Here is a 17,653-nt window from a genome sequence, read left to right on the forward strand (position 1 = left end):
CAAATAAATCTCTTCACCATCCATACTGATGCTGCCAATTGGCCCAGTGGTGAGAATCTTTGTTTTCTTGATGTTGAGCTTCAATCCATATTGGAGGCTGCAGTCCTTGAACTTCTGCAGCAAGCACTTAATAATAAAAAAATACAAAGCCAGGATTTTTAAAAAAATAGATCAATGGTAATTATATGAAATAGAGTGTATATAAGTGATTATATGAAACACAATATAAATGAGAGATTGTATGGAATACAATGCATATAAAACAAAATGTAAATGAATTATTATAAAATAATTATATAATAAAAATATTTTGAAAAGAGAAAGCTAGGCTGAATAGTGACCAGTGACTGACCAGTGGTCACAGGTCAGTGAACTCTGACCTTACACCCTCTTGACCTCAGATCCAGTCCTACTTGTTGCTCCACCAGGACCCTCTCTCTTGAGGAGGAGCCAGAGTTTGAGGTGCCATAATCTGTCCCTCAAATGACATAACTTTAAAAAACATATTTGCAAATAAGGATTAATGAAGTGGACAGCTTAATGACAGAACTTTCCAGAAGACTTTGAGCCGTTTTCTGTGAAAAACATTGTCAGTACCAGGGCACTGTCTCAGCTCCTCTTGGTAACTGGCAGATCAGTGTGATCCTCAGCCAGGTTTGCTCCCTGAGCTGAGAATGGTGCCTTCAGGCCATCTTAGCCTATATGAGTTTGTGGATAATTACCTAGAATATTGGCTTGACAGGCATTCAAGAAATCCAATCACAACTCAATTGAGTAAGCTGTTATTGTTTGTTGTGTACTATAGAGTCAGAACCGACCCATAGCTGACCCTCTGGTGGGTTTTCAGAGGCAGTTAATCACATGGGAGGAGCAGCTGGTGGCCTCAAACCGTGTGCCTTCGGGATTGCAGTACACCTTCTTGCCACTAGACTACCAGGACTTTTATTAAGCAGTTTTGCAAAGTCAGGCGCCCAAGCCCACATGATACAGCAGCCTGATGTGCTTTGTGCTTTTTACAGTCCGCCTAGAGTTTTTATCCATTCCCTGAATCCTCATTAACTTGAGTATTATGGAGTATACATTCTTTTCTGCAAAATGCTTAAGTCTTTTTTTTTTTAAAAAAAAAAAAAAGAAAAGAAAAACCAGCGAGCTCTGGTGGCCTAGTGGCAAGAAGCTGCACTGCAATCCTAGAAGTACGCGGTTCGAACCCACCAGATGCTCTGCTGGAGAAGGAGGGACAATCTCCTCTTGTACCAGTCAGATCTGATTTGACGGTACACACACACAAAATAATAAAAATAACATAAAAAAATTATTTTTAAAAAAAAGAAAAACCAAAACCACAAAAAACCAAAAACAACCACCAAAGAAACAGAGCCATTTTCAGGGACCTTATTGATCTTAATTATCCTTAGAATTGTAACAAGGCTTTAATATTGTTGTTGGTGTTGTTATTTGCCGTTGAGTCGCTTGCGACTCATAGCGACCCTATGTACAGCAGCCCTAAACTCTGCTCTGTCCTGTGCCAAACGCACTGCCTCTGACAAACCCATCCCGATTATCCCAGTCACTGAATCAATCCATCTCATAGAGGGTCTTCCCCTCCTGCGCGTCCCTCTACCCTCCCTACCAAGCATGATGTCCCTCTCCAAGGACTGGTCTCTCCTTACAACATGTCCAAAGTATGTTAGATGGAGTCTCAGAATCCTTGCCTCCAGGGAGCCGTCCGGTTTAACCCTTTCCAGGATGAATCTGTTTGTTTTCCTGGCAGTCCATGGTACCCTCAATATTCTTCTCCAGCACCACAGCTCAAAGGCATCGATTCTCCTTCTATCCTCTCTAGTCATTGTCCAACTCTCTGATCCATAACAAGTGATTGCAAAGACCATGGCCTGTATCAGATGCACCTTAGTCTTCAGAGAGACAACATTGCTCTTCAGTACTTTGGAGAGGTCCCTAACAGCAGACTTTCCCATGGCAATACATCTTTTAATTCCCTGGTTACTGGTGCCAAGGGAGTTGACTGTGGAGCCAAGTAAACTAAAGCTGTGAACAATCTCAATCTCTTCACCATCCATCCTGATGCTGCCAATTGGTCCAGTGGTGAGAATATTTGTCTTCTTTTTTTTATTTTTCGTTTTATTTTTGTGTGCGTGTACCGTCAAATCAGATCTGACTGGTACAGGAGGAGATTGCCCCTCCTTACCCGGCAGAGCATCTGGTGGATTCGAACCGTGCACCTCTGGGATTGTAGTTGCAGCTTCTTGCCACTAGGCCACCAGAGCTCCCCTTATTTGTCTTCTTGACATTGAGCCTCAATCCGTATTGGAGGCTGCAGTCCTTGACCCTCTGCAGCAAGCGCTTCAGGTCCTCTTCAGTTTCAGCAAGCAGGGCTGTATCATCTGCATAATGCAGACATTAATAAATCTTCCACCAATCTTGACCCCACATTTCTCCTCATAGAGCCCAGCCTCCTGGATAATCTGTTCTGCATACAGGTTGAAAAGGTATGGAGACAGGACACATCCCTGGCATATACCCTTCCCAATTTTGAGCCATGCAGTGTTCCCTTGCTCTGTTCTGACGACTGCCTCCTGGTCCAAGTATAGGTTTCGCATTAGAACGATCAAGTGTTCTGGGATTCCCATTCTTCTCAGAGTCAGCCACAGTTTGTTATGATCCACACAGTCAAATGCCTTTGCATAGTCAATGAAACACAGACATTCTTCTGGTATTCCCTGCTTTCAGCTAAGATCCATCTAACATCAGCTATAATATCCCTTGTACCCCAACCCCTTCTAAACCCAGCCTGGACTTCTGGCAGTTCTCTGCTGATGTGCTGTTTCCAGTCATTTTTGGATAATCTTTAGTAGAATCTTGCTTGCATGTGAAATCAATGATATTACCAGCTTTAAAAATATTTCTGCAAAACCATATACAGGTCAGCAGAGTAAACAGCTGGCTAACTCTTAAGTCTTATCTCCTTTATTATAGCCCCTTCTGTCCTTCCCTCCTTATCCCCTTATCCTATTTGTGTACTGTTAAAAACAAAACAAAACAAAACAAAAAACCAAAAAACACAAAACCAAACAACAAAAACAGCAGCCCTGTTTTCCCACCTACCAAACTACCCTTCTAGGCAGTCAGTAAAAAGTCACTCATTCCTGGTTTCTCTTCTAGTTTGTTGTCCAAGATTTTTATTCCTAACAAGGAGGGCCATTGCCTCCTAACATCACACACACACTTTCTTTCTCTTCCAGCATTATGTGAAGTCCCATCCTGTTTTCTCCACATCATCAGAATGGTGGTGTTAAATAGGCTTGCCACCCCTTGTAGAGCATCTCTAGTATAATTTATGAACCTTTGGTTGTAGCCGACACTTGGTTCCAAGCATGGCCTGAATCAGGTACATCTTAGCTCTCAAACGGACATCATCGCTCCTTAATAATTTGGAGAGTTCGCTGACTGCAGAATTTTCCACTGCAGTACATTTCCTGATATCCTGACTGCTATTATCAAGTGTATTGATTGTGGATCCAAGAAAGATGAAGTCATTGACAGTTTCAGTCTTTCTCCATCTATCATGATGTTGCCTGGGTTCTCTGGGTTGTCAGGTAGCTAGGATTTTTGTTTTCTTAAGATGCAATCCAGACTAAAGTCTGCAGTCTTTGATATTTTAGAGTAATGATCCATATACCCAAATAGTTATTAGGATGATTGTTGATCCAAAGTGGCTGGGGTCTTGACGGACAGTAATAAAGGGTTGCACTCTAACTTGTTATGGTTGAAATGGATACATTTTAAAAAGTGTATCTTTTCATTCTTTCTAGGAGTTTGAGGATGACAGACTGTATGTTTATCCCCCAGGCTTGGTTGTCCACCATATATTCCTTAACAAGGACACAGGGATGCAGCAAATCCTTCTTTGGTCAACTTATCAGCGTCTTCTTTCGGGACACTATTTCCCTGATCTCCTTAGACTCAGCCTTTCTTTGCTCTGTTCTGACAACTGTTTCCTAGTACAAGTTAAAATTTCGCATGAGTACAATCAAGTGTTCTGGGATTCCCATTCTTTTCAGAGTCAGCCACAATTTGTTGTGATCTACACAGTCAAATGCCTTTGATTAAACACAGATAGACATTCCTTTGGTACTCTTTGCTTTCTACCAAGATCTATCTGACATCGGTGATAATGTCTCTAGTTCCATGACCTCTTCTAAACCCAGCTTGCTATTTCTGGTAGTTCTCTGTTGATGTACTGCGTGACTGTGGATCAAGTACACACTTAATAGTTTGGAAACACAGTTACGCATGTCTATGTCTTGGACATTTGAAGTAACTTTCTGTTTCCATGTTGTTTGTAGTAGAATTATTTCTTAAAGGGAAATGCTGCCTCACCTTGGTCCTCCTGGCAGAATGATGTGCACACTCTAAGCTTTTTGAAGGTGGTAATCCATATTCTGTAGTCGGTTTGCTAGGTACTGTGAAAAGTTAAAAATTTGAATGAGTACACTACTGTGTGTTATATTAGAGTGTGACTTAACAGGCCTTAAGATGTAAAAACATACCACCAATTAAAGAGATTGGTATTAATAGCCTCTTAAGGAAAATTGCCTCCAGATTTTAAACTAGAAAGAACTTTTGGAATTTATAAAATAATTTTTATATTTTTATTTTTAACTTTTTACATTTTTGGTACAAACACTAAGAACTGTATTATGGAGTATTATGCAACACTGAAAAAAAAATAAGGAATTCCCTAAATACTACACAACCTGGTTGTATCTAGAAGACATTACACTAATTGGGGGAAAAAAACTCAGTCACAAAAGGACAATGATTTTATAAGAACAGTTTTGTCAACAACTTTGGAAGGGGTTGCAAATTCTTGTGTTTTTTTACCAGGGATAGGAAGCTAGCCAGAAAAAATTTCAAAACTCCTAAACAGCTAATGGGCACATGTAGTTGGATGAAGGGAAAAGCCATAAACAGTAAGGTCTGAGGAAGACACAGAGCTGTAAGAGGATGAATGGAAATCAGAAGTACTGAAAGCAAGTGGAGGACAGTGGTTATATTCTGGGTAGTGGAATTGATGCCGTGCAACAAAATGTGTTTGAATGTTGCTGTTGTTAAGTGCCGTCAAGTTGTAGACGACTCATAGTGACCCTATGAACAAAATACCTGAACACTTGTATAACATTTCTCGTTTCTCCACGTTCATGGAGTTCCAGAGGCAAGCCATTTCAGAAGTGGATACCACTCCTTCTTCCAAGCTTGTTTTAATTGGGGAGCTCCACCAAACACTGTCCACCATGGGTAACCATTATCGCATTTGACACATCAGTGTCACAGTGTTCAGCATCACAGCAACCACGAGTTACTTCTGTACAGCAAATGGACAGACCCATGCTATACCTATACCGCTTAGAAGAATGTTTGACCAAAACCAATTAAAACCAGGTCTGAGGGCCGCAGACCCGAGGGCATAACTGCGTTTTTAAATAGGAGGCCAATCACATCATCTCATACCCATTAGAGAGTCAACATTCCATCCTAATCCTCACAAGGAGCAAACAAGCCTCTGTATGTAAAATCCGGCTGCTGCAGACGACTTCCAAACTGGATTCCAAGCCCCATACTGCTGGCCAAACACATTTTTTAAATAGGAGGCCGAATCAATTTGCTTTGTAAATCTTTACTCAAACCATCAAATAACTATTACAAAGAGATTTGTGTACAAATTGTTCATATAGTCTTTATGTTGTTGTGGTGGTTGTGTGCCATCGAATTGGAACTGACCCATAGCTGACCCTTCAGAGGGTGTTCAAAGGCATTTAGTCAGACAGGAGGAGAGTTCCCATCCTTCTCCCACGGAGCAACTGGTGGGATTTGAACCGTATGCCTCCTGGATTGCAGCACAACTTCTAACCACTAGGCCACCAGAGCTTTCTAATGTCTTTACACTGATTCTCAAAATGAAATGTCAGCCGTCTAGGAAACAACACCGTGAACCCTAAAACCCAGCCGTGTGGTGTGTTTGTCACTCACTAACCTGTGGCTCTGCCTTCATTCCCTTGTAGGTGGTGATCCCTTCTCTCGTCCCTCTGGGTAGCCCTCGCTTGTGTCATCCTGTGTCTGCTGTGGCCCTGGGGCCCCATAGAGCTGTGATCCCTGCCCACAGGCCCTGAGCTGAGTGTGGAGGCCCCAGCAGAGACAGTAAAGATGACCAGGTCCAAAACCTTCCAAGCTTACCTGCCCAACGGCCACCGCACATACAGCTGCATCCACTGCAGGGCTCACCTGGCCAACCACGATGAGCTTGTCTCCAAGGTAATTGGTTGCCCGGACTGCAGCCGAGGCATTCAGACACTATAATATGGTGCCCTTTGGGATCGAAGCTGGCTGAGTTCTAAAAGTCACTGCAACCTTGATCTTGAGCTTGCACAAATTTTGGTGGGATTTTTGTCATTTTTTCCTGTTCTTACTTGGTTAAGGAATACCTAATGGACTAGTCCTAGTTGGGAGCTTTGGTGGCCTAGTGGTAAGGAGTTGCTCTGCCAGCCTGAAAGCAAGCAGTTCAGATCCACCAGCTTCTCTGTGGTAGAATGATGGGCAACCTTCTCCCATGAGATTTACTGTTTCTGAAAATTTGCCAGAAGGTCAGCCACAACACCATCACCTGATTTAGGAGTGCTAGTGGCCTAGCCTGTAGGGAGTTGAATTAAAAAGCTTTATCTCTCTGGCAGTTTGAATTCATCAGCAGGAGTAAGATGGGTGGTCTCCTTCTGTGAGATTTAGAGCTTTGGAAAGCCCCCCAGAAGATAGACTGTGAGTCAGTTTTGACCCAAGGGCTGTATCCTAGTTGAGCCCTGGGCACTCTCTCTGCCTGTCATTATCTACAGGGTGGCCCCCAGCCACACTGACATCCATCCCCCCAAAATGCACAGCTTACCCATCCCAAGATGCACCACCCATGACCACTTCATGGCCATGAAGCATCTGATGGTGAAACTCTCTGCTTCGTTGCAGTCCTTCCAGGGGAGCCAGGGCCGGGCCTACCTCTTCAACTCCGTGTGAGTACTCATGACTCATGTCCCCAGCTGTGCAGATGTGGTCACCTCACCCTCAGACATGGCTGCTTGCTCCGTGGCCCTCTGACTGTTGAGTCTTCCAGGCAGCCAGACCCTCTCTTCTCTTGAGTTCCATTACACACATTATTTCCTGTACATCATTTCCTGTTTTGGTTCTTTATCCTCAGCCACGTTGCCCCATCTCCTCACTACTCTCCCCATCCTGGGATTTTCAGATAGATTCCCACAGAGAGGGTGGGGCAGTGAAGGGTGAGACTGAAGAAATGCCTCTGGCCTTCGGAAAGGTCCAGTTTCTAGTTGCCAATTGATGTGGAAAATCAGGGCCTCTGGCTGGAGGCAGGTGACAGCAGGGCAGCTGGAGGAGGAGTCCTGTCCCCAAGTCTCCCACCTGCACCCAGCGCTGTGCATTCTCCCCGCAGAGTGAATGTAGGCTGTGGTCCAGCAGAGGAGCGCATTCTCCTGACTGGCTTACATGCGGTCGCCGACATCTATTGTGAAAACTGCAAAACCACCCTGGGCTGGAAATATGTGAGTCCCTTCTGGCTGTAGCATGTTGCCTAGCATTCTCACAGTCATAGGATGTGTCACGAATATACTCACTGTGTCAGTCCATCTGGTCGAGGGTCTTCCTCTCCTTCATCGACCCTTTGCCTTTCCTAGCATGATGTCCCTCTCCAAAGAATAGCCTCTCTCATCCTCTCCCAAAGTATGTGAGATGAAGTTTCGCCATCCTTGCCCTCAAGGATTACTTTCTCCAAGACATTATTTGTTCCTTTGGCATTCTATGGGATACCCAGCACTCTTCTCCAACACCACAGCTCAACCACATGGATTGACACAGTGACTGCAGCCATGGATTCGAGTGTGTCAGAGACTGTAGGGATGGCACAGGATAGGTCAGAGTTCAGATCTGTTGTTCATAAGAGTTGCTGTAATGGCACCTAACAATATCAACAGTGGGCTCAAAGTTAGTTGTGGAGAACTCAGTCCCCCCGAAGCATGGATCACATGTGAGGCCTGCCTATGTCCTCAGCACTTTAACTGTAATGCAGCTGTCTCCATGGTGTCACTCCTCTTCTGCTCTGAGCCTCTGACACAACAGCCAAGGCCCCAGCTCCCCAGCTTAGCCACACTCTCAACCTAGCGGGAAAGTAGAGAGGGGCTTTTCACCTTGGGCTGGCCCTGTGCTTGTTGGTGGTCGCCTCAGATGGGGGGAGTTCCAGAAGGGTCACCTTCCTCTCAGCACCCCCTCAGCCACCTTACACAAACAGTCCCAGTCCCCTCACTTGATCATCGTCCCCCACAATTCAGTCACTCCCCATGGGCCCCCCACTCTGGGCAGTGATACTTGCTGGAAGGCACAGAGAATACACTGCAATGTGGGTGCATACAGTGGGATCTGAAAATGAAGTCTGACTGGCCCTAAAGACTCTCTCCCCCTCTTCCTTTCAAGGAGCACGCCTTTGAGAGCAGCCAGAAATACAAGGAAGGAAAGTTTATCATTGAGCTCGCCCACATGATCAAGGACAACGGCTGGTAGAGGGGCAGCTGTGTTCCCAAAGACTGGTTGGTGAGACTGGATGACAAGCCACCTTCTCGGACAGTGTAGGGGACTGTTCTCCACAGCCTGTGGCCCCATCCCACTGTGTCAGGCTCTCCCATCTCCTCTCCATGTCCGTGGTGGTTCCTGGTTCTCCAGAGACCATTTTCTAACTTCCCAAGTTCTAGAAAGAATTAACCAGCCAAAGACTCCCGTCTGGCCAGCATCTTCTTGCAGCTCGGCCCATCACCTGAACGCTGTGTGTCTTTGTGTCCATAGATGCCCCTCTGCTGAGGCTGTGCAGGGGTCCCTTATTCGGGTATTGTTGTCCTGATATTATTTTTAAAGCCACAAAACTCCCATGTTGCATATTCCTCTTACAGATGGACTTTTAGGAGTGTATTGGTCAGTTAGGAACCTCTATGAGGGGACAGTCCATTTTCACACTGAGGCCTTTTACAGCCTTATTCAAGACTGTAGACAAGTCACAGATAGACAGGTGAGTGCTGAACAGGTCTCAGACAGAGGATCCAGTGCTGTGCAGGCCATAGATGGACAGTCAGTACTGGACAGGCTGTCCATGGAGGAGTCAGTGATGGACAAGCCACAGATTGAAGGGTCAATGCTAGTCAAGTCACAGATGGAAGGTCAATGCTGGACAGGTCACAGATGGAGCATCCGTACTGGACAGATTGCCCATGGAAGGGCCAGTAATGGGCAGGCCATAGATGTAGGGTCAGTATTGAAGGGCCAGTAACGGACAGGCCATGGATGGAGGGTCAGTATTGTGTAGGCCATCCATAGAGTGTTGAGTGCTGGACAGGCCACAGATAGAGGGTAAATGCTGGCAGGCCACCCATGGAAGGGGTCAGTGGTGGACAGTGGGAAGATGGTCAGTGCTAGAAAGGTCACAGATTGAGGGTCAGTGGCAGAAAGAGCATAGATGGAAGGTCAATGCTGAACAGGGTGCGGATGGAGGACCAGTGGTGGACAGAGGGGAGGTAGAGGGTCAGTGCTGGACAGGCTGCAGATGGAGGGGGTCTGGGTGAGTGTCTTTTTAAGCTGCTGGGCCCCTCTCATGAGGGAAAAACACAGAAGTGCTCAAGTGCCAGGGCCACCCCCCCTTAGGGTGATAGTCCCACCTCACTCCACACAGTGTCTGCTCAGCTGTCCCTGGACACAAAACAGGCTTTGCCAGGCGAGCAGCAAGCACTTCGGCTCAAGGACAGTGCCTGAGAGCCAGCTGGCTTTAACATTGTTCAGAAAAGGTGAAAAGTCTGGTTTATTATTGAGGCTGTCCAGCTTGCCCTGTCCCCAAGTCAGCGAGCAGAGACCTAAGGTGCTCCAAGGTGGAAGTCACGGCTCCTCACAGGTGCCCAGTGGCTCTACAGGTGGTCACGAACTTATCCACTGCAGGCATAGGGCAGGAAGATGACCTGGGGTAAACCAGTGAGAAATGCAGTTGTTTACCAGGCAGGGAATGAACACTGCGGCCAGAAGCCTGGTGTGGACATTTTCCCACACCCAGAGCAGGGCTGTGTGAGTGCTGGTCTTTGACCCCTAGAGCCTCTGACTCCTCAGTGGCCCATCTCTGGTCCCTGAGCCTACTCCCACCCTGTGGGCTAGCTGAACTCTCCCAGGGAGGTTTACCTCTGTCCAGATCTTAAATTTTAACTTGTGGGGGACCCCCACTCAGCCAGTGGTTGTGGTCTCAATCCAAGGCCGTCTCTCCTGTGGACTACCACACAGTCAGACCTGGCCTTGGTTCTTGGTTCAAATTTGGCAGCTGAAGGCACCTGACAAAGGATTTAATACTTGACCAAGTGGAAGTCTAATGTAAGCTGAGGTTTACATGCGTGTCCCCTGGTTCTCTGACACCAGAGTCCAGGCTGGGCTGGGGACTCTGGGAAATGAAGTGGCCTTCACGTTCTGCTCTATACCCCTAAGATGGTTCTCTCAGAGTGAAGATAATCTTTCATGACCAAAATATTTAAAGTTTTGGTTTTTTTAAAATACTCTGGACAAGCTTGGTTTTTAAAAACTGGTTTATTTACAAAGTTCAAATACATTGTTTTCCACACTGCATCTCATTTCCTCCAACCCCCACCCCTACCCCATCAAATTGTATGACCCTATCTATGATCAACCCTCTTTACCTTTCTTCCCTCCGCCCCCTTTTCTTGCTCCTTTTGTCTGAGCACTTTGGTTTTTTTGTATAGTTGACTCTGGTGATGATATTTCAGGGGTTTTTTGATAGCAGACTGATTATTTTGTTGTTGTTTTTTAAACTGATACCGACAACTTTCATCACTTTTTTGTTAGTTGTCTGCCAACTGTAAGTTCCTATTGAAATAAGATGGTCTGACCACCGCTGGCTTCTGGGCAGCAGATACTCGCTGGGTACCCTATATGTGCTCTTCAGCTGTGCTGGAAGCTTCCTTCCTCTTCAAGTCCTACACAGCCAATCTCTCCCGGGGCTTGCTTTCTTTGAAGAGGCAGGCCTGCATATGACTTAGCCATTTATTTTGGCTACTCTTTGTTGCTCTTTTATATTTTTCTATCCTGACCCTTCTTCAAGATGGAATCTCGCAGATATTATACAGGGGCCAGAAGAGGTAATTTTCTCTGAAGCCTTTGGCTTTCCCGAAGAGTGCCAGGTGAAGGCTGATTCAGGGGCTCAGTGGTTAGAAGTGATCCCGGAAGGAGCACCAGTGTGCAGAGGGCAGGCTGCTGGCCCATCCCCTGCACCCAGCTCAGCCTGACCCCATGGGGTCCCCACCACATGCCCAAAGAGTGACCTGAGCCAACAGCTAACGGGACACCTGGAGGCGCATAGCAAGCCGCAGGACTATGGAGCTGGCCACAAAGCTGCCTCTACGACCACCATATCCCCTGGACATGCCACCAGTCTCTGGTCCTCTGTACATGTCCAAGCTTCAGAAATAAGACTTCCTCTGGTCACTGTCTCAGCCAGGTCACCGTGAATGGGGCCACCTCAGGACAGAACTCCATGGAGACCTCTCAGCTGTCCAGGCAGCATGGAATCACTTCAGGCAGCCCCTCCAGGGAGCCTCTCAGCTGTCAGGGGTCACCTCCATGGGCCACCACAGAATGTGGGCACACTTCAGAACATGTACCTCCAGGGGCTTCTCAGACCTGTTAGGAGGTCACCTCCATGGGGACTTAGCTGACAGGGGTCACCTCCATAGGGACCACCGCAGAACACCTCAAGGGCTTTCTCAGCTGTCAGGCAGGCATCACCTCTATGGGGATACTTAAGGATATTACTGCTGGGTCTTTGTTACAAACTGTCAGGGGTACATCCACAGGGCTACCTTAGAACACCTCCAGGGAGGCCTCTCAGCTGTCCAGGTCACCTCTACATGGTTAACTCTGAACACCTCCATGGGGGGCCCTCAGGTGAACCTCAGGGTTCACCTCCACGAGGCCGCCACCATCAAACCTCCTGAGTTTTCTCAGCTGTTGGGGACCACTTCCTTGAGGCTACCTCAAAACACCTCCGTGAAGCATTCTCAGCTGTTAGGGGTCTCCTTCATGGGGTTACCTAAGAACTACACTTCCAGGTGATTTCTCAGCTGTCAGTGATCACCTCCATGGGGGCCTATCAGCTGTCATGTGTCACCTCCATCCACAGGGTCACCTCAGAACACCATCTCCAGGGAGCCTCCAGCTGTGAGGGTCATCTCCTTGGGGCCACCTCTCAACACCTCCTCCAGACAGCTTCTCAGAGCTGTCAGGGTTCACCTCCACGGGGCCCAGACCACCACCTCCAGGGGGCATCTCACATTCCAGAGGGATGAGCTATGTGTGTGAGGAACAGAGGGCTCAGGTGAGGGAGAGGGCCAAGCAGACACTTGGTTCTAAGCACGGTGGGCAGGGAGGGGATGTTAGGCTAGGTGGGGGTGGGGGTGGGGATGGGCCAAGAGTTGTGGGCTGGCTGGAGGAGAAGTGGTGGGTCAGGGTGGTGGACTGGGGTGGATACATGGGCTGGGGGTCATGGTTGTAATTTATGGCCTAATTGTGCATATCTATGGGTGACAGCCCAGAGGGGAAGAACTGCTTCCTTGGAAGCCTTCAAATCATGTGTCTCCAGTCTCTGGAGTAGCTGATTGGATCCAGAACCTTAGATCAGAATTTGGAATGAACTGAGGAATGAATGGAAGCAAGTGGAAACATTCTGATGTTTTAATAAAAAAATGGGGGTTCAGGGAGGGAGGGTTCTGGAAGCCGGGGGAATGGGCAGCCTGATGTCCTGCCAGCTCCCAGAGCTCTGCTCATCATCCTCCAGAACGGTGTACTTGCTGGAAGTCACTCCAGGGTTCCACCTGCACCTGAGAGCTTGGCTCCATTTCTGTGGTCTGAGGGTCTCCTGTGTCCAGCCAGTTCCAGGGTCTGCTGGCCCAGGTACTGGTGACAATAAGATGGGTATGCCTGCCCGTGCCCCCCTGGGAGACGGGGACACTTGCCAGACAGGACTAGGAACAGGAGTATCCATGGGGCATGGTGTTCAGAATGGAGAAGCCCCGATAGCTACAAAGGGGGACAGCTACCAGGAGCTGAAGTCCCCAAAGCCCCAGCTGGGCCTCTTCTTGGTCGAGGAGGTAGCTGTGCTGGTGGATGGCTCATCTTCTGAGGCCCGCTTCCTGTGAGGACAAGAGAAATCGCACAAGGTCCCTGGCTGGACACCACACCTGTCCCCAGCCCCACCCGGGACACCACCTCTCCCCTAACCCCACTTAATATCACATCTGTCCCCAACTCTACCTGACACCAGATCTGTCCTCGCTTCTGCTCTCCAAGCTTGACATCCAGCTCAGTCCCTTGGTCTGACCCGACCCACCCCCAGCTTTATGGGTACAGCACTCCTGCCTACAGGGGACCCTCCCCAGCTCAGATCGGATGCAATGTCTTCCCATGATAGGGTCAGAGCCATGGGGGCAGGCATGCTGGTGGGGGCACTCACGTGACTGCTCGGCTAATGTACTTGCCCACCCCCTGGCGATATGCTTGAGGTCCTGGGCTCCTTTGTTGGGGTTGGCTCATCTTCCCATTGGTTTCCAGGGCTGCCTCCTTTTGCTGTGTCTTCTTCCGTTCCTCAGCAATCTGCTGGCAGCAGGACAATGGTAAGGCCAAGCTCCAGAGCTGAGCAGTAACTCTCAGAACCCAGACCCACAAGTATGCCTACCTCACTCCCACCCCCATAGAGGATATGAACTTGCTTGTCATGTTTTGAGTCACAGCACACCCAGAGCTGATGCTCCAGTGAGTTTTCAGAGGCAATGAATCATATGGGAAGAAAATGCCCATCCTTCTCCCACACAGCAGCTGTTGGATTGTGCCTTCAGGACTTCAGAGTAGTTTCTTACCACTAGGCCACCAGAACTCCCTACACATATGCATGCTTGCTGCACAAGAGGAGGTAGCTCAGTGTGGTCCCCGGAAGGGGCAGCTGGTGCCTCTCACCTGAGCATCTGCTTCTTCATAGGGGTCCACAAACACCACAGTGGACTGTATGCAGATCTCTTCCTGGGACAGCAGGAGAGAGAAAGTAAGGGGAGAGGGAGAGGGGAAGGAGACAGTAGGAAGGGGGAGAGGGAGAGGGAAATGTCAGCAGGGCTAACAGATAGCAGGCTCCTCGACAGATCTCAGCTTTCCCCAGGCACATACCTTAGGGCGGTCAGTTTTGGGGTCACTCTCCACATTCTCCATGGCTGTTAGTGTATCAAAGCCCCCAACGACCCTGCGGGAGGGAGGGAGGGGGTGGAAGCCAGATCAGCACCTGCACTCATGGCACCCCAAGGAGCCAGGGCCAGGGCAGGCAGCACAGCAGCCCACCATCAGCAGCTGGGCAAAAAGCAAGGGGAGCAGGGTGCTAGTAAACAGGGCAGGGGCCAAGTGTGAACCCTGTGCTTCTGTAAATGTTTTGTATTTGTAGGTAAAATCTTCTCTGTTTAAACACTGCCTGTGGCTACTTTGGGAAACAACAGCAGTGTTACCTGGCTGTGGCAGAGATTGATGATAAAACCATGCCAATGCCTGAACTAGATGAAAAGGACAGGGGGTCCTGCGAGGGGAGGCTGGCTGGCTAACTGGAGTAATTTTCCAAAAGAGTTGAAATGAGCCAGCCTTCCTCAGGTCGAAGGTCTCAGCCCCTTCACGTAACAAAGCCTGTGGTCACCAGCACAGAGGGTCTCGGAGCTTCCTGCCTGCTGCCACCCAGAACACAGTACATACTCTTACCGCCCAAAGATGGTGTGCTTCTTGTCAAGGTAGGCACAGGATCGGAAGGTGATGAAGCTGAGGAGAGGAGATGAGAGTGAGAAGCACAGGGTAACCGTCCAACCTGGCGGGGTCCTCCCACACCCTAGAGCAGTAACCAGGGACCAGGAAGAGGCCTGGTGTGGCCCCAAGGGGAGCAGAAACGGGAGATCCCTCGTGTCCAGCTGCTCTTGCTCCTGGCCAGGACCCACCTGCTGCCCAGACTGAGGGTCGAGTTGTGCAAAATAAACTGACCTAGAAAGTGGAGCTGCAAAGTAAGGAATCATGATAGACAGGAGACAGGACCAGAGGTTCCAAAGGCTAGTGCTGAGAAGTTCTAACAGCCAAAGCCAAAATAATTTAAACTCCAGGCAACCACAGGATGAGGGCCAGCCCCAGCTGCAGTGCAGACAATAAAACTCTTAAGCTGTAAGACTAGACAGAGCAGTATGCCAACACAGTGTCCACCCACAGTGTGGCCAGTAGGTTGAAAAGCAGAGCAAGCTGAAGCTGGACTGCTGGGACTCAGAGCAGGAAGTGAGAGCCTGCCTATGTTTCCAAACCAGAAACTTCAACAGCTACACAGCCAGATCCACAAACTCAAGAAGAAAAACTCAGTGGGAGATGTCACAAGAGCACTAGAAGACCTAGCAAACTCTCCTCAAAAAACAGGCCCCAAAACAAATGTTTTCAAGGGACCAAGTGCTGCCTCCCTGACCCAGGGTGACCCCGGACATGCCCAGAACACAGGAGAGGCCAGAGGATACCATCTCGCCAAGGTGCTGGACTCTAGAGAACATGATCTAGAATTCTCATTGGACTTCCTACAAATCGGAGCTTGGGTGGGATAGTGCTAAGCAGCTGCACTGCCAACCCAAAGGCATGGGGTTTGAATCCACCAGCTTCTTTATGGGAGAAAGATGGGCAGCCTCCTCTTGTGCGATTAATTGTCTCTGAAAACCTGCTGGAGGGTCAGCTATGAGTCAGCTGCAACTTGACAGTACACAACAACTAATTTAGAACTTTACTGAAAACTATCTGAATTATGAGAGAATTTGATAACGGGCTAGATGGCATAAGCTATAACCATTTAGACCTGGAAATGTGGGGGACTCTTTTATAACAATATCCCAAAACCTTAAGAAGCAGCTTTATCTTGGAAAGCACAGAACCTACAGGAAAGCAAAGGACCTACGTGCAGAAAGTATAAAATCACATTAGATGCAAAATCATGCAAAGAGACAGTCCTGACCTCAAAACTGAAGGTGTAATACACACATTAGTAGACATTCCAGATTATAGACAGGTATGAACCCATTATGGCAATTATGGCAAGGCCATAATTCAATGAAGAAGATGAGTTATTCTATAAACATGCTAATACAAATGACTATTCATTTGGAAGAAAGAAACCCTCTCTGTTAACATCATTTTAAAAAATAACCTATAAAGACAGAATATCAGTTTGAAGTGTTTCAAGAAATAGAAGCAGCCCTGAAGTGCTCACCATTCTGGTCACCATGGCAACTGGTCTCATCACCAGACTGTATTCTGGTAATCATGGCAACAAGGCTTGTCACCATGGCAATGATACTGGTCACCATGGTACTACTGATAACCAAGGCAACCATTCTGGGCACCATTCTGGTAACTGTGGCTACCGGACCATGAAAACTTTTCTTTGAGCTTGGCAAACACTCTCATCACCATGCAAGCATTCTGGTCACCGTGGCAATCTTTCCTATCACAATCACAATCATTCTGGTAAGCACGGCAAGTAGTCTCATCACCATCACCATGGAAACTAGTCTAATCACAGTGGCAACCATTCTCATCACTATGGGACCTTTCTTTGGCTATGGCAGCCATTCTGGTCACCATGGAAACCATTCTAGTCACCATAGCACCTGGTCTGGACACCATGGAAATGAGGCTGATCACCATGGGAAAAACTGTGGTCACCATTGCAACTGGTCTTACCATGGCAACTGGTCTGGGTACCGTGGAAACCTAGTCATCACTTATGGCTACTACTCTGGTAAACATGGAAACCAGTTTGGTCACCATATAAACTATTCTAGTAACCATTGCCATCAGTCTTGTTACCACAGCAACCATTTCTGGTAACGATGAGAGCCATTCTCGTCACCATGGCAATACATTTTGGCAACCATTCTGGTCACCATAGCAGCCAGTCCCACCACCATGGCAACAATCCTGGTCACCATGGGAACTGTTCTTTCTCATCAACTGGTCTTATCACTTTGGCAACTAGTTTGGTCACAATGGCAACCACTATGGTAACCAAGGCAACCAGTCTGTTTGTTATGGTAACCATTTGGTATCATCAAGAAAACAAAAATCCTTACTACTGGACCAATAAGAAACTTAATGATAGATGGAGAAAAGTTTGAAATTATCAACAATTTCATTTTACTTGGACCCACAATCAATACCCATGGTAGCAACAGTCAGGAAATCAAAAGATGTGTTGCTCTGGGGAAATGTGCTGTTAAGGACCTCTCCAAAGTGCTAAAGAACAATAAAGTCAATTTAAAGACCTAAGGGGCACTTAATCCAAGCCTTGGTATTTTCAATTGCTTCCTCTGCATCTGAAAGTTAGAATTTGAATTGTTATAATGGCAAAGAATCACTGAATATACTGTGTTGTTGTTGTTGTTATGTGCCGTCGAGTTGTTTCCGACTCATAGCGACCCTATCCGCACCGCCTCTGACACACCCA

At 47.7% G+C, this 17,653-nt stretch overlaps 2 protein-coding genes across 2 annotated transcripts in view; one reads left to right on the plus strand and one right to left on the minus strand.

Moving 5' to 3' along the window:
• Positions 1–3,840: 3,840 nt before the first annotated feature.
• Positions 3,841–8,631, plus strand: LOC102847244 (protein yippee-like 1-like). Its single transcript, XM_006894603.1, has 5 exons — positions 3,841–3,850; positions 6,182–6,330; positions 7,030–7,073; positions 7,511–7,619; positions 8,545–8,631. Exons 1-5 carry the CDS (start codon positions 3,841–3,843, stop codon positions 8,629–8,631), a joined length of 399 nt encoding a protein of 132 aa, XP_006894665.1.
• A 4,567-nt stretch (positions 8,632–13,198) lies between these two features.
• LOC102847641 (peptidyl-prolyl cis-trans isomerase-like 2-like) overlaps positions 13,199–17,653 on the minus strand; it is a 61,263-nt gene continuing 56,808 nt past the window's right edge. The window contains exons 16-20 of the mRNA XM_006894604.1: positions 14,893–14,949; positions 14,320–14,392; positions 14,116–14,178; positions 13,616–13,755; positions 13,199–13,295 (exon numbers count right to left, since the gene is read on the minus strand). Of these exons, the coding sequence (XP_006894666.1) occupies positions 13,199–13,295; positions 13,616–13,755; positions 14,116–14,178; positions 14,320–14,392; positions 14,893–14,949 (430 nt within the window). The remainder of the gene's footprint in view (positions 13,296–13,615; positions 13,756–14,115; positions 14,179–14,319; positions 14,393–14,892; positions 14,950–17,653) is intronic.

This window comes from Elephantulus edwardii, unplaced genomic scaffold (genome assembly GCF_000299155.1).
Source record: "Elephantulus edwardii isolate Elephantulus edwardi_28Jun2011 unplaced genomic scaffold, EleEdw1.0 scaffold00146, whole genome shotgun sequence".
Taxonomy (NCBI): domain Eukaryota; kingdom Metazoa; phylum Chordata; class Mammalia; order Macroscelidea; family Macroscelididae; genus Elephantulus; species Elephantulus edwardii.